This window comes from Strix uralensis, chromosome 5 (assembly GCF_047716275.1).
Source record: "Strix uralensis isolate ZFMK-TIS-50842 chromosome 5, bStrUra1, whole genome shotgun sequence".
NCBI lineage: Eukaryota > Metazoa > Chordata > Aves > Strigiformes > Strigidae > Strix > Strix uralensis.
In genome coordinates, this window is record NC_133976.1 from 40,987,474 (window position 1) to 41,003,739 (window position 16,266).

The following is a 16,266-nucleotide window of genomic DNA, read 5'->3' on the forward strand; positions in this document are numbered from 1 at the left end:
TACAGTATTTATTTAATTACTTAACTGATGATTTTAGGACTATCAATTGATATAGCTATGCATGAAAAAAAACCACATCACCACTGAACTTGGTGGTGGATAACATGACTGCGATGTGCAACCATACAGCTTATGTTGCTGTTGACACTCATCTTCTCTTTATCAAAATACCAGTACCTCTGTCACTGTTAAAAGGTAACCCTCTTTTCCTTACTATACGGCAGTAGGACAACATTAAAGGGTAAATACTGAAGTAAACAAATAGTAATGCATGTGTTTCTTAATGTTTTTTATAAACTATTTGATAAATTGTTTTCTTACTGCAACCATTTTAGTACATTCATGGCTCTGTGGTCTTTGTTACAAGCAGCTCATGAAACTATTTCTATCACATCAATGTAGACAAAAAGATTAGGAATTATCAGTGAAGATGGGTAGGAATAAAATGAGTGGCACCTTGGCAAAATCAGCTATTCATGTGGAAAATCAAATATTGTCTCAAAAGCACATGAAGAGCGTACATTTACTTACCCTAATGTAGTTAGCATTTATGTAGGTACTCAAGGAGTCAGATGGATTTTTTGGTTTCAAATACACTCTGCTTAGAGGATCTGAGAGCACAAGGAAGATGGAAATTGAAAAGAAAACCCATAATTAGAAGATTTCTATAGAGAATCAAAGGCTTGTTGAAGAAAATAATCTACTGTTATTCAGGTTTGTCAAACACTAAAGCATTAGGCATCAAATTCTTCCCTCTGCAAAAGATCATCAGGTGTAACTAAGGTACACCTATACTGCACAATGGTTGGACTGTGTAGAAGTATCTCGGCAAGCTGTGGGCATTGAAGCAACACTATCAGGTCCTGGCAATGTTCAGCAAGGTCTAGTCTGCCTGTGTTGAGTATCAACCTGACCTGGCTAGACTGTCTCTGAAACCTGTGTCATATCATTGTACAATGTCAGATAATTACACTAAGTCCTTTGGATTCAACTTTGACATCTTTGCCTGAAGTTGTACCGTTCCAATGATTACAGTTGGATTTAAATAAAGGAAAGCTCCCTCTGCCCAGGATGATATCAGCTATGTGCTTTTTATACCAATTCAAGTTCACTGGAAGGGGCTCGAGTATGTAATCCATATGCTTCCCTTCAGTCCTGTGTTCTCATCTGACACAATTTGTGACCACTCATGTGTACTAGACTGGAGACATAGTGCCAAAATACAGGAACATTTTCCTTCACACTCTTTCCTTCACTGTCTTGGATGTTCTAGAATGGAGTGGAGGCCAGAAGTGTTGAGCTGGGGGGTTACTAAATTCCTCCTGCAAAGGAAGTTTCTGCTTGCTCATTTGTGATGATGTGATCCCCCACGTATTACCCTTTTGGAATTAAAGCCAGTAAATTCTCTATTACACAGTGTAACAGAAAGGGATAAGGAGAAGGGGAGTGAGGTGCCTATGTTGTGACTGTCTAGGGCACATTTTGACTTGCTTCACACCTTTTCTGAAAAACTATTCTACTGTTAACAATATGATATGGAAATATTTCTGTACTGAAAAAGAAATTTTCTTCTGGCAATTTGCTTAAATAATTAATTAGAATCAGCAGCTTTTTGACAGTATACAGACACCTATTTGTTTGGAAATAGTCTCTGGATAGCTGCTCTGCCAAGTACAGCCTAGGCAATGTGTTCAAAGATACATATGTGGATGCTGAACTGGAGAGTGGTAAGAAAACACTATTTATTATGTTGCCCTGCTGTTTACACGAGAAATATATAATTGATGTACATATGCTGTAGCAGAACGTGGTATTTTCAGAGTTGCTTTTGGATTTCTTTTGTGACTTTTCATCCTGTTCCTAAGAACAAGATAAAACCTTTGCAAAAAAAGGAAGAGGAGGGATGATTCCAAACATACTTTATGTCCTTTTCCCACTGGAGGTCACAGGAGTGACTTGGACAGGAGTGGAGCCTTTGCAGGACCCAGGCTGGTGTTCTGAAAGTATGTTTCTTAAAATGTGCAAATGACTTCTAGTTCAAAGTCTGGTCATGGAAGTCTTGTCCTCTGAGTTAACAGCACAACATGAACCCTAGTTAGCTTGTGTTAAAATCTCTTTGTACTAGCTTTCCCAGCTTTTTCACTTAGAGCTTTTTTTTCCCCTTAACAATATGAGGACAGGAAACCTCTCATTCCTTTTAGCACACAGTGATTATTAGCCATTTCCACAAATGCCTCAGGCTACGTGGCCTTGAAAAAACACCCGCTTCCTCTAGCTCACACAATGCCTCTGATTCTGGTGTAGCTTGACCCCTACCTTAAAAAACCTCTTCCAAGCAGACTCAACATCCAGTTTAATTACCATGTCTTGAGATTAATATCTGTTAGTAAGGAGCAGCTAAATCAGTTTCACAATTTCTGAGACCTCCTTCCAATTCCAATCAACGAAATAAACACTGCTTCAGAATGGGAATCTTTTATAAATTAACAGTCCTGATCAGTTACAAAATAGGTAAGTGCTGTAAACTCAGCTCTGAAATGAGGAAAACCCAAGTGCCGCTGAAGATCCATAGCCACTAAGGAATCATCAGACACAAATGGAAGTAATTAGCTTCCTCCTGAATGACAAATATCTTGGAGGTAATAATCTTTTCCTCAAGGATGGCAAAGTCTGAGAGTCTGAAGCTACAGTAGAAAGACACAGATGGTGGCTGCAAGGCTGAATTCATCAATGTTTGTAAAGCATCTTGAAACGCAGCAGAGCTGTTAAGCACTTATAATTACTAATAAAAAAATGTCTCCTACAATTTTGATGGAGGCGAAATTACTGCTGTTTTCTTCCATGTATCTAGGAAGTCTGGAATAGCTCTCTCATTTGAGTAGAAAAAGCTTCCTCTAACTACATCTTTAACAAATTAATACTGGCCTGAATTTACCAGGCTGGAGGAATAGGAGGGTGTTAAAGGGGCTGTAGCTTGCCCCCATGAGGCTCCCCAGTGCAGGGAACAAGCTGGGCTATCTGGTGGCACTGTTTGACAGCCTCGCCCACTGGCATCCATACTGGAGTTCATCCATTCCATGAACACCACTTTGTCATAAAGACCCAGGGCTTTGTCCCATTGTTGTACAGTGGGTATGATGTGCTGTGGTCGTTTTTTCTTCTTCCATTTCGACTGCTACTGTGTTCTGAATTCTTTAGGGCATGGGTATGTTCACATTTGTATCACTTCCAACATAAGTCATTTGCTATTCCTAGTCCAGTCCTAGTTGCCTTACCAGCAGTAGGACTGAAATACTGTAAGAAGGGCTGTCCTTAAGGTATTTCTATTTTGTGAGCAGGAAAGGAAGATGAAAATTTTGTGAGGCAGTGTGAGTGCTCTCACACTTGCAGCCCAAAAGATCATAAATCTTTCAGATATTGAAACATTTTGAAATCCATCAACCCCTATTTTGCCTGTTTTTGCTTGCAGTCTATAAATGAATTATGGATACTGGTATTATTTGGTAAACATTGTAACACAGAACGGGGAAGAACCATACCAGACTGCATTGCCAATCTCTGCCAGGTGGGAGAATAGGCTATTAGACTTGCAAAATACAACTGCCTCAAAATACCTCATGTATAAAACACCTGTAAACTATGCATCAATTTTTAATCTCATCTGAATCATTTCCTGGCGCTTCCAATATAATCCAGGATTTTCAATGGAAAATTTAACAGATTTATCATGGTGAGTGCTTCTGCATTTTAAAACAGACTTTAGCATTACAAAATAAAGATACATTCATGCAAAGGCAATCTTTCTTATCTACTGAAAATCAGGTTTGTCTAATATCCATTCACATTTTTAACTATACAGTCTAACATATATCAATTATTATAGTACATCAATAATTATAATACATTATAGATGTTATGATACTGGTGACCACAACTAGGACACATTTTGTTGACTCACATGGATATACAAAAATGCTTTAATGAATCCATGTCGAATTCCACTAAGATTAAACAGTTTATCATCTCCTTCTGCTTTGTAAATATGCTTTTTTTCTTTAGTCTTTGAAAACCTGCTGGTGATCCTATTGCCTTCATTAGGAAGCAGGACTGGAGTAAACATGACTGTAGTCAGGACTGTAGCACAAGGGGGCTTGAAAATTCTTAACATGAAGAGAACAGTTTTTCAGCATATAAGCTTGCATAATATAGTGCTTTGTTCATACCACTTAAATTTAACTTCCCCCTAGTCTTTAGCTGGAGTGCCACAGACAGTTTTAGCACAAGCACTTCAAGCAATAGCTTGCGGATTTGTGGGTGTGACCTGCCAAGTGCCTTCTACCTTCATGTTACTGTGAATCTGCTGTTCTGCTGTCAATGTTTTCATGTAGACTTTTGCCCTGAGGGTAGTCTTCAGAAAGGGGTAAGGGATGACATCCAGGTACCTTGGATGTGTTGCACACATGAAGATACCCACAGAATAGTGTTAAGCCACTTGGTCCTTTGTAAGCAAGAGCCCATGTGTGCACTGAAGCACCATGGGAATTCCGCTTCTGGTTTGATGTGGAATAGTGAGATAGATAGGGGAAAAGATACAGGGCTTTGGAGCTGAGGTCCTGCTTCGGAGACATGTAGCATGGCCTGTAGGATACAAGCAGGCAAAAGTGAAGATGTGGAGTAAGAGGATGAGGAGGGAGCAGCAGGGCTGGTGTTTTGCCACAAGGATGTGACTGTGGTGAGAGATTAGCAAATCTGTGCACAGGACTGGGAACCTGCTCAGAGGGAGTGAGAAATGCTATAGGTGGATGGCAGAGGGAATGCAGCTGAAGATCTGGAGTGGGGTTTAACAGGACCTGTGGCTGGGGTCACAGCCAGGAGGAAAGATGGAGAAATTGCTTTTAAGAAGCTGTTTAGCCACTTGCCTCTAATCCCACACTGTTCCCTTATTAGTTGTATTAGCATATTATTATAAAGCAAATAACACTTAGAAAACTTAAAGGGGCATACTAGTATTCAGATAAGAGCATTGACTATGTTATATTGCAACTGAAACATCTTTCATAGAAACGTAACATTTCCTGCACTTTATTGTTTTACATATAGAATAATTTTCATTAGGTGTTCGTTTTATTTCACATGAGTGTGTCTGGCTGGGTAGCATCTATTAACATGAACCTGTCCTCATGCACCCTGTCACAGAATTATCTCTTAGAAAATTAGAACATCCTTGACAGTGCAGAGGGTGGAGACGGCAGGAGAGCCCATTTTTAGGAGATAATAAAATAAAGCTCAAACGTCATTTGTCACCACAGGTGCCCCGATACAGGAGACGCACCCAGAGCTGGGAATGGAAAAGCTGATGTGGATGTATGAAGCAGTGGGTTGATATAATCTGAGCAGGAAACCAGGAAAGCTGTTCTATTTAATCACTCAAATCGTTTCCAAACCCTCTCAGACTGGGTGTGGGGTGTGCGAGTATTTATTATGAGCACGTGCCTCAATCCTCAGAATATCTTCTTTGAAAAAGCCTGGTGCTAACACAAAACAGACCTTTTGATTCCTGTCAAGGACGGTTACAAAGTGCCTGTCAGTGAGTAGCTGTGGTGCACACTGGCAGCGTGCTTGGACTGAAAATGTGCTGCGGAGTGAGCGGCACATCCTGGCTAACTGGAGGTGAAAACACAAAGGCATGATGGGTTCTCAAAGCTCATCAGCATCAACCATGGCCCAGCTGTTGTATTCCGATTCAAAACACATGCTGCAGTGAAATGGGACTTATCACATTTGCAAGGTGTTGCTGAAGGCAAAGCTGATGGTGGCTGGGGCAGCTTGGATGTGAGATGATATGGGAAGGGAGAACTCCTTCCAAAAATCCATCTGTCAGGCAGAGGGAGGATTGGTGATATCCTGGCTCTGCTGCAGCTGATGGCAAAAGTCCTGCTGTCATCAAAGGGGTCAGGATTTCACCCTCCGTGTACATCTTATTGACACTGGGCCAGACCCTAAGGGACACGGAATTTTCTGATAACTTGGTATATAACTTGCATTCAGTTACTTACTTTCTTTAATTCCCTTCAACATTCCTTGGCTGCACTCAGATGCACACAGCTATCGGTTGCAATAGATGAGCTAACCTTGAAGAAAATGGAAGTTTCACTGAGGGCTGAAGGGAAGCAAGGATTCCACACAACGAGTTTCTTTCCCAGCTATGTATCACATTTCTGAGACTAATCTAATGGCTGAACACCATCAGTTTTCATCGATTTGACTGCAAGGCCTTTGTATGATGTGAATAAATTACAATGCATTCAAGGCTCGCTGAGAGAAATCTCGTCATTTAAAGTGTGTGAATTTGCATGACTAACGTATAACATAGGCCTACAAGGACATTATAGAGATGATGAGAAAACAAATTTCTAATTGATAGGATATGATGTAATTTTAAAGGTATTCCTCATTCCAATCCTAAGCAAAGGGATGTGTTTACATTTTTCTGTGGGAGTGTCCTCCAACATTCTGGATCACTGAACTTTTCCAATTTGGTGATGTCAAAATTTATAAAAACTCAACTATTCATGTCTATATTTAGTCCAATGTTAAAACTTCTGCAACCTATTTTGAAACTGAACACAAAACAAAATGATTAATAAAGGAGAAATGAAATATCTCATTATCCCCCAACAAATGTTACGAAAATGTTTGAATTTCAGAGAAACATGTATTTTGAAGGAAAACTATTCCACTGAAAAGTTTTCAGTCATCTCTAATTATAACAAAGCACTCGTTACTTGATCAGAAATAAAGAATTTGGGCCAATGAAAATCCAGCAGCAGTATAGCAAAGCAGTAACAAGTTTACAGCAATGATGAGGCAGCACTGTATGAGAGTGGTTTACTTACTAACGTAAACAGATTTCCACAAAGCCAACTGGTGCATGGAGAAGAGAAAAAAAAAAAAACCAGCAGAGGACTTATAAAGAAGGAAATCCAGTGCAAGAAGGGATAGGATGCACTTGCTTTTTTTAGTCTGAGCCACTTTGTATTGGACAGGATCCCAAGTAGCCTGACCCAACCACAGGGAATTCAGTGGCTGCAAGATGGTGTGGGCTGTAATGGAGACAAAAGTATTGGTCCTCATATCCTCCAGATCAGGGGAGCTACTGCAAGGCATGGCAGACCTCTCTCTACCCATCTGCCTGAGCTGTCCTCCAAAGAAAATCAGCATGTACCCAGGCTGCATTTCAGTATGTGGTTGGGATGCTGCCAAAGTGTGTACCTACTAAGGCATCCAGCGAGAGTTCTGCACTTGCCAGTCCTACAGCACTGGGCTTTTGTATTCTTTCTACATAGACTATAAATACACTTATGAATAGGTACACAGTGATCAAAGATAAAGACAGCTAGATTTTCACAGCAATGCATTCTTAAAGCAGGATTAAATGTCATAGTAGGAAACCATGGGCTAACTCACTTACTTGGCAAAATTGTTTTATAGCGGTTTTTAGTTCCATGACTCGGGATGTCAATTTCTTTGGGATCCACAAAATTCATTGGTATTTCCTATAAAAAATAAATTAAATCAGATTGGTGTTTCCAAAGGAGGCACGCAGGAAATTATCACCAGAAGACCATCTGCTGTTACACAACTGTCTTTTGACATCAAAGTTATTAAGAAAAAAAGTGGTTCCCACCTCAAGCCTGTCAACACCCTTCCTTTAATAAACACAGGGAGTTGCATATTGAAGGGGTGACTTCCAAGGAACACTTCTGATGAATTATTAAAAGCAAAGTTTTTACAGGATTAGGAGAGAGGTTAAAATGCACAATAGTTCTAGAAAAGTGGAGTTGAAAAGTGCAGTACTGTAGCAGAAAAGTGCAACATTTTACATAATTGGGGGAGGAACTGTCAAAATAATTAAATATTAATATATGGCAATTTTTAAAAAAAAATTTATGCAAAGCCCTTAACAATGTCGGTCAAAGACCTCACTTGCTTTTTATAGAAACTACTAGAATGAAGTGCCTTATTCTTTTGCATTCAGTGGCTCAAAAGTGAAATAAAAATCTGAAGCTATTTCTCTTGATTCTCATTTTGATCTTTCAGTGACTGATCCGCGTTGTCTTTTTTAAATACACAGATGTGCAAGTAACTAATGTGACAGTTTGCTTGAAGTTCCAAAAATACACAAATTATAAACTCTTGATCAACTGAAAATTGCTTTTTTTTTTTCACGTTGTGAACATAAAAAGTAAAAATTGTCCAATTTTTTACTGAACAAAATGTTTCACTTGGTTTAAGGGGTGGAAGAATAATTTTGATTTTGAGGTCCTGAAACATTATTAGTGTTCTTACAGTTCAATAAAAACAACCCTTTGAAAATGCAAGATGAAACATGTAGGTTTTTTTTTTTTTCCTGATTGTGGGGAATATCTTACCAGCCAATGCAATCTGGCAAAATCACATTAAAAATGCTTCGGTTGACTGAAATCTTCATTTTTTACTGAATGTTTTTGGACACCATTATTTAAATTATCTTACAGTAAGCTGGAATTTGATCTTCAGTAAATTAATACTTCTACTTAAAAGCACAGTCATTACTAGATACTTGAAAACTTCATTGCTAGCCTGGGACATTTATCCAAAGAGACAGTGGCATAGTGAATAATTGCCTCTTACAGACACATAGAACATGAGGAGGCACAAAAAGTAAGTTCCCACCCTATTCAGTGCAAACCTCCTTTGACTTGCACCACTGGAAAATTTACCTAAGGATTTTTTTCCAAAATCAGCTGGTTTCTAACTCCACAGGTGCAGGCCTGCCCAGGACTTTGGCATAGATGAGATGCATGGCCAATGTCCTTCAGACCCAAGCTCTGGTCCTGCCCAGCATGACTGGCTGCTTTGGTTTTTTTTAGAGGAACATGGACAAGACCCCTAACAGCTTGACAAGGATGCACCCAACAGCTTCCCCCGCTTGGTGAAGCTACCCTCTTTTCTGGTTGAAGCAAAGGCAAAGTTAAGTAAAATTTAGATAGGTTACAGTGAATTGGTTTGATTCTTTTCTGCTTCCCAACTTGGCTTCGGAACATCTTACTACATGAGGCTGCATCTTCTGTGGGTTTTTTTTATTTTTCTACCTTCTCTGCCTTATGCACATGTGTTTAGTGGACCGTCTTTATTCTTCCTCTCTCCCTCACTCAGTTTCTTCCTTGATCTCTTCCTTGCTCTTCAGCTGACTCCTCAAAAGAATGACTCTCTGCTTCTCATTTCAGGCCAGCCAAAGTGTTGCTGCTAAGATAGATCTTCCTTGCAGGTACTTCACGCCATTCTTTTTCAGCTTCCTGTACTGCCATCCATATGATGCCTGTGTTACGCACAGGATCTTCTCACTTGTAAGACTCCATTCCCGCATAAACCTCACCCTCATTCTTTCAGGTCAAACCAATTCACCTCTGTCCTGATTCTGCTGTGCCTTCCTCCTCCATGGAATGAGAAAATGAGCTCCCGCACCCCCCTCATACCCACCTCTGGCTTTCACCCCCTCCCAGTGGTGACCTCTGTGAGACTCTTTCCCTTGGTCCTTGGGCTCCGAATTGTCCTACTAGTTCTGATATGGGCTAGTGGCTGACCTAGAGCTTCCCTGGTTCAGTTCTGGCTTAGTATAAACACCATCAGGGCATGTCTTCTGAAAGGTTTCCCTGCTGAACTACATACCAACTGAGAGTGAGCAATATGTTAAGCCTGTGTTTAATATGATCTACAAAGACTGGAAAAAGATGTGTGAGGATGAGTCCTCTGCCTGCGCAACAAGAGCCAGTGGTCAGTGGGGCTCTTCCAGTTGCCTGGCTGTCTCCTTCTCGATGCCTGCTGAAATTTTAAAATAGTTCATTAGTTGACGAATTACTGACAGATGCAGAAATGCCACTGAGTTGAAAACAGAAACTCATTTCTCTGGGCCAACAAGGTCAATTAATAATATTAATCACTTACATCCTGTAAACACTTTCTAGTCAGTGGACTCCTCCCAGTAGTACTTGGTGGGGTCAAGGGCACAGACAGAAATCTGACAATACACCGTGGATCACATCCACAGACAAGTCACTTTTATTCAGAAACTGTCTGTGAAAAGCAAGAGATTATTCCAGAAAAAATCCCAGGATATTATGGGGATAACGTTCTTGCTACCATGGGGAAAAATAAGCTCAGCAGATTGCAAATAGCATGAACATGTGCAAATTAGCATACAAAGTCTGTAGCTATGTAGGCAACATAGTTATTAAACTTATTAAACTTATATATGTATTATATATAATTAAATAATTCATGCTCAGTTGCATGCATGCAATTATAGATGCATATGTGTATATGTCTTTGTTCACGGGCTACTTCATCTCTCTGGGCTGTACTCTCCTAATAACAGCTCTTCTGGCTCACATTAGCGTTTGAATGCTACAACTGTTCATACACTTGAAGAGATATGATTTGGGTTTCTGAAAGCACTCAAGAAAATGTGGCAAAATTTAGGAAAATTCAGGCAGGTATTCATTATACCCATCCCTCCATTTCTATGAGAAGCAAATTTTATAGATTTAACAATCTGGCACTTTCCCATATAGCTCAATACAGACATTTCAGTATTTTGGGAATAATGAATTTTTCTGTTCTGTCACCAACTTCAGACATTCTGTCTTTTGAATAGTAGCAGCTCAGGCTACTGAAGAAGTATATGCTGGACAATTTATGTTTCTTCCTCATTGCAACTCAGGTATATTCTCCCAAGTAAAAGTAGCCAACCTTTTTGTCAGCATTTAAAAAAAAAAAGGAAAATAGCTCTTTTTTCTTAAAATGTATTATGGAAAAATATTTTGATGGTAACTTACTTTTTCTAACAACAAAAAAATAAAGTTAATGCCCCCTTAATTGTTAATCAAGAATTTAAATGTTAATTAAAGAACTAAAAATAACCCAAAACTGCTCATGATTCAATTTTTCATTGAAAACTTTGAACATTTCTCCACTTTTTGCACACTTGGAACGCTTTCATGTGAACTAATAATTTTAGTCTCAAGAAGACTGTCCTTTTGCATTTCTTTAGCTAGATAAAGCAACCTGAGTGAGCAGAACAAGTGAGGGTTATAGACTGCGTTCTTTGCATGCCTCAAGTTCCTACTAAAGCTATTATCTGTATCAAGGAGGGTATTAGATACTGTTCAACAGCTTCATCTTAAAGCACATTTTAAAAACTGCTTCAAAAATGGAATACAGAAGTGATGATCTTTTCAATAAAATTATTTGGAAACACTGAATGGCCAAAGTCTTGCTGTGCCCCCCAGAGGGACAAATAAAATGTTGAGTCTCTATTGCCCCAAAGCTGCGCACAGATGCTGTGTGAGAGGATTTGGGTAAACAGGATTCTTTGGAGGTGCCAAGTTGCCTGTACAAACTGTCTCCTAACATGGGGGGTTTAAGCATGATGGAGTTATTTCTTCTAGCTTTCCTGCCTAAGCAGCAGAATGGCAGAGAACCAATGGCATGACGGGTGATAAAAGTATGTTGGATGCTTATAATTTTTTCCATGTACGCTGTCTGACCAATTTTTGGTAAAACAACTGAGGGATTTACTTTTCTTAAGTAAATGACTTTGACTATAAACCCTGTTTTTTTAAGGGTGAATAAAAGGACTGCTTTGTAGGATGCCTTTTTTCATAATGAAAAACTGTTTTTAGAGTAAGATGGCACTCATCATCTATTCTGTTGACTTAAACGTACAAACTGAAAACAAAATGAAACCTGAGGGATCACGTGCTCTGGCATGTGTAATAACTGAATTGTTTGTATGTGTTTGTTAGACCCGTAGTATGCTCAAGGGGTTGTATAGGTCTTCCTGCTCTTACATGACTTGTTAGGATACACATTTCTTTGTGGCTCTATTTATTAAACTAAATTTATTAATGTGGTAGTTTAGGCCCTGCCGGGACCCGAGACCACACTGCCGCTGCCCCTCCCCCACCCTCATACCGGACGGGGCAGGGAGTGAAATACAAATCCCGGGGCTGAGATAAGGAAAAATTTAATACAACAGTGTAACAGCAACAAACTGAGCAACAACAATAACAATAACAGTAATAACAATGAACAGAACAAGAGATATACCGCACGGATACAGCAGTGAGGGGACTGACCCGGACCAAAAACCGTCCCTGCTCTTCCCGTGCTTGGGCACCCCAACCTGGTCAGCATGGTATCGAATAACCCGGCTAGAGCTCCCTCCCCACTGCTGGGGAAACTTAACCCTATCCTAGCTGAACCAGGACAATTAAACAAGTCTTAAAAAGCTTTGCTTGTTTAGTTTAGTTTGCTAATGAGTTGTAAAAGCTAAAAAAGTTCCGCTAAGGTTGGTTGGGGTAGTTGGTTATGTTAGGTTCCTCCTCTCCGGTACCCTCTGACAGCAGTTGGTAGCGAGGCATCTGGGGGAACTGGAACAGGACAAGCTTTTCTTTGTATTGCACTAGTCACCTGATACTGTTCTTTTAGCGTGAAAAACCATAAGTAATCACTCCATATTCACCTTCTCCTTGCTATTATGATTTTATAGGCTTCTGTTACAGGCTCTCACAGTCTCTTTTCTAGGCAGAATAGTCCTTGTCTATTTAGTATCTCGTGATACAGAAGCTGCTCTAGTCTCTGATTACGTTCACCGTACTTCTGTATGTGCTTCAAGATGGAGAGATCAGAGCAGCATGCAGTTGTGAATGCAATATAGATTTTTCCAATGTCATAAAGATGTTTCCTATATTATTCTCTAGTTCTTTTCCCAAGTTTCTTAGCTTTGTTTTTCAGAACTCATCAAAGCATAAAAAACTATTTTCTTGCAAATGCATAACATCTTATTTATCAACCCTGAATTTCCTCTGCCTTATCACCATCATATAATCCTTCTGTAATTTCTTTGAAGTCTATTTTTAATTTTACTACCTTTGGTAATTCAGTATTACGATCAAACTTTGCCACCTTACTATTTATTCTTTTTTCCAGATGACTTAAGAGGATCTTGATTGGTCAGTATCAGCTCCAGAACAGATGCCTCTGGGACTCCACTGGTGACACCCTTTTACTCTGAGAAGCAACCAATCCTTCCAGTGCTACACAAAGTTGATTATTCCCCACTGTATTGCATTTGTTCATATATCTATTGGCTTCTTTAATATATTTCTTTTCAATTTCTCTGATTTAGACATCAGATTTCTAGGCCTGCACTTCTCCAGATTTCTTCTGGACCCCATCTGAAAAACTCATTACCTCCAGCCCTCTAATTCCTCAGCTGCTGGGGCCCAAGTGCTAGGTTACATCTGCCCAGTTAATACATCAATAATTGCATATAAAAACTCCTTTAGGATTCCTGGGTGAATACAAGCTTATTCCAGTGAATAATGAAAATGAATAAGAATAATACTAGCTTATTCTTATTCATTTTACTGATTTGTTCTAGAATCTCATACATTAACGCTTCAATATCAGACATATCCTCCAGTGACCTGATCTATTCCTGCCACAGAGGTAGGAAATTCCCTAAGTTCTTCTGTGATCAACACAAAAGCAAAGAATGCAGTCACCTCTCTCCTATTGCTTCAACTTCTCTAAATCCCTTTTCTACCCTTTTGATCATCTATTGATCCTTGTATTCTTTGATAAGCTTTGTGCTTTGATCTATTTAAAAATGAAGTTATGAGGGTTTTTTTTTTAATTCAAAACCTTTTTTGGCCTGCCTTATTCAGCTTTCACATTCAACTGGTTTCAGTTTATGCTCTGTTCTATTTCCCTTTTGTAAAAAGTGTCTCCTTATTGCTGATAGCCTCTTTCATCTGGCTGTTTTTCAGGTCTTCTTCAAGTAGTATGTAATAATATGTTTTCCCTGACTGAGTTTTTCTGTTCTGACTTGTTTCTACCTAGCCACTCTCTTCATTTTAGATTCTTACCCTTTTTATTATTAAATACACTTGTAGGACACATCAGGTTTTTTGGTCTTGAGTACATTAGGCTTGCTGTATGGAGTGCTTGTTAAAGATATTTTTGACTGACTGACTGTGGGTGTCTCTGCTCCAAAAAGTCATTTATAGTGACTAAAAATCTAGTCTTCAAATTGCAAACATACATGATGTTTACATGAGAATAAACAAAATCTTCAATTATTACTGTGTTTTCTGTCATCATAGCCTTTATGATCTCTTTGAAACTGTCACAGTGTTACAGTCCTGTTTGTACTATAGCTCTAATATGACATTTATCCTGTCTATGAATGGAACTTCAAACCAAGAGGAATCTGTATTATCCATTATTTACCTGTCTTTAGTGCATAAACATAAAACACCATCTTGAAACTATCTAATCTGCCCTTTGGAAATGATTTGTACTTTGACATTAAAGTGATCCCCAGTTAGTTTTTCCACATGGTTTCTGTTGCACCAGTTATGTCAAAAATCCTCATTTAAAGCTTGTTGTTAAACTCACCATGAATTCTGTTTGAAGTAAATGAGAACATGCAACTGCATCTTGAAGCTGCTGCCTTGTCAGGACACGGCCGGCTGACTGTAGGTATTCCATTGCTACTTTTTCTCGTGGGGTTGGCACAGCGACGAAAGGTTCAACACTTCCCAAACTGCTCATATCCAAAGTCAGTGAGACATTGGATCCTCGTCTGCGTTACAAAATAATTAAAACAGTTCTATCAGATCTGTGTTACTGTAAGTCCCATACTCATGCAGCTGATCCTGAGTTATTTATGCACCCTGACTTTCTGTACAGTCACTGGGAGATTTGAGTCTGCAAAGACTGCAAGACTGGTTTCACTGGAAGCACTGGGTGGACAGAAAACCAAGATTTTACATATCATCCTACCTCCTGAATATAACAACGAATGCTGCAAGTACAGTGTGCTAGGGATTTGGATTATTCTTAGAAGTAGAAACTGCTCCCTATATGCTACTTAATTGTTATGGATGTCAAATGTGAAAGTGATATCATGGTAAGTAAGAAATGTTTCACAGAAAAAAAAGGGGATATAGTTCTAACTGATACATATAACAACCTGGAAATAAATTCACAGTTATGCTGGCTATATGTTTAAGAATCTACTCAAATTAAATATACAGAAAGGAGGGGGAAAATGTGATAAAATCAGCAGAGATAAGTGGAAAGGCAGTGCAAACATTGTGACTATCAAGACAGTGGATAATGTCTCATGTTAGATAGGAGACAAGGGAGAGACAATAAACCACAATGAATGAGCTGCATCCCAGGAGGAGGAATGGTCACAGACTTAGAGGGGTTATTCAGAAATGCCTAACTTCTCTTGCAGGACAATCAAATTTATCAACATTTCACTTTTCTACAGGAAAATAAAATTGGATTCAACACCTTTGAGCCATGAAAATGCAAATAAAGCACACTTCTGTGTGCTTGGTACAAGCACTATTGTTTTTGCTGCTTTATCCAAACAACACTTAAGAAAACTGTCTTTTTTCATAGTTTCAACCCATTGATCAAATGTTACCTAGTCAACCTTTAACTTTAGGCATATTGATTGCAGTAAATCCATGCTCTGTGAATTGTGATGACTAAACACACATCTGTAGGCATTAATCAAAATTTCTGTGTTTACTAATCAGAAATCAGTACTGTAAGACTGTAAGATTCAGCTACAGGTGCCCAGCTCAGCGTAATCGTCTCTAACATTTACCAAGCAGCTATGCACACAGAGAGACATGACAAGGCAAGTTTCATTCCTATCCCTGCACATTATCATCTCTCTGTTAATGTATGCTTACAGGGGAGTTCTTTAAGTTATTAGTTGCTCTACCATGCTTGGATATATGCAACCACAACATAAAATCTCTGTCTCAAGTCTCTCCTAATAGTCATCCTGCTAGATGAGAATACAGCTCTACACCTTGACAGTGATTAACCATTTACTGTTTAATCTATTATCCAGTGACTCCAGTTTTCCTGCTAGGACTTTGCATGGTTGGGTGCATTTCTTACCAGCAGGAGAACTCCCACTGGGTGAGTGTGACTGCACACTGTTCTGGACATTGGGATGTTGTTAAGATACAATATCTTTTTTACAGTAATACCACATATTATTATAAATATCATACAGACATCATCAGATACTATCTATGAGGCAAGTGCTATTAATATTGGGGGAATCCTTTCCTCTAGTCTGCAGCAAAAGTAGCTTGTGTTAATACTTGCTCTTTATTGCCCTTTCAT

The 16,266-nt window shown here is 39.1% G+C and overlaps 1 protein-coding gene across 1 annotated transcript in view; it reads right to left on the reverse strand.

Annotated features, from left to right (window-relative positions):
- PTPRR (protein tyrosine phosphatase receptor type R) overlaps positions 1–16,266 on the reverse strand; it is a 157,818-nt gene that overhangs the window by 23,398 nt on the left and 118,154 nt on the right. The window contains exons 7-9 of the mRNA XM_074869379.1: positions 14,506–14,692; positions 7,472–7,556; positions 532–611 (exon numbers count right to left, since the gene is read on the reverse strand). Of these exons, the coding sequence (XP_074725480.1) occupies positions 532–611; positions 7,472–7,556; positions 14,506–14,692 (352 nt within the window). The remainder of the gene's footprint in view (positions 1–531; positions 612–7,471; positions 7,557–14,505; positions 14,693–16,266) is intronic.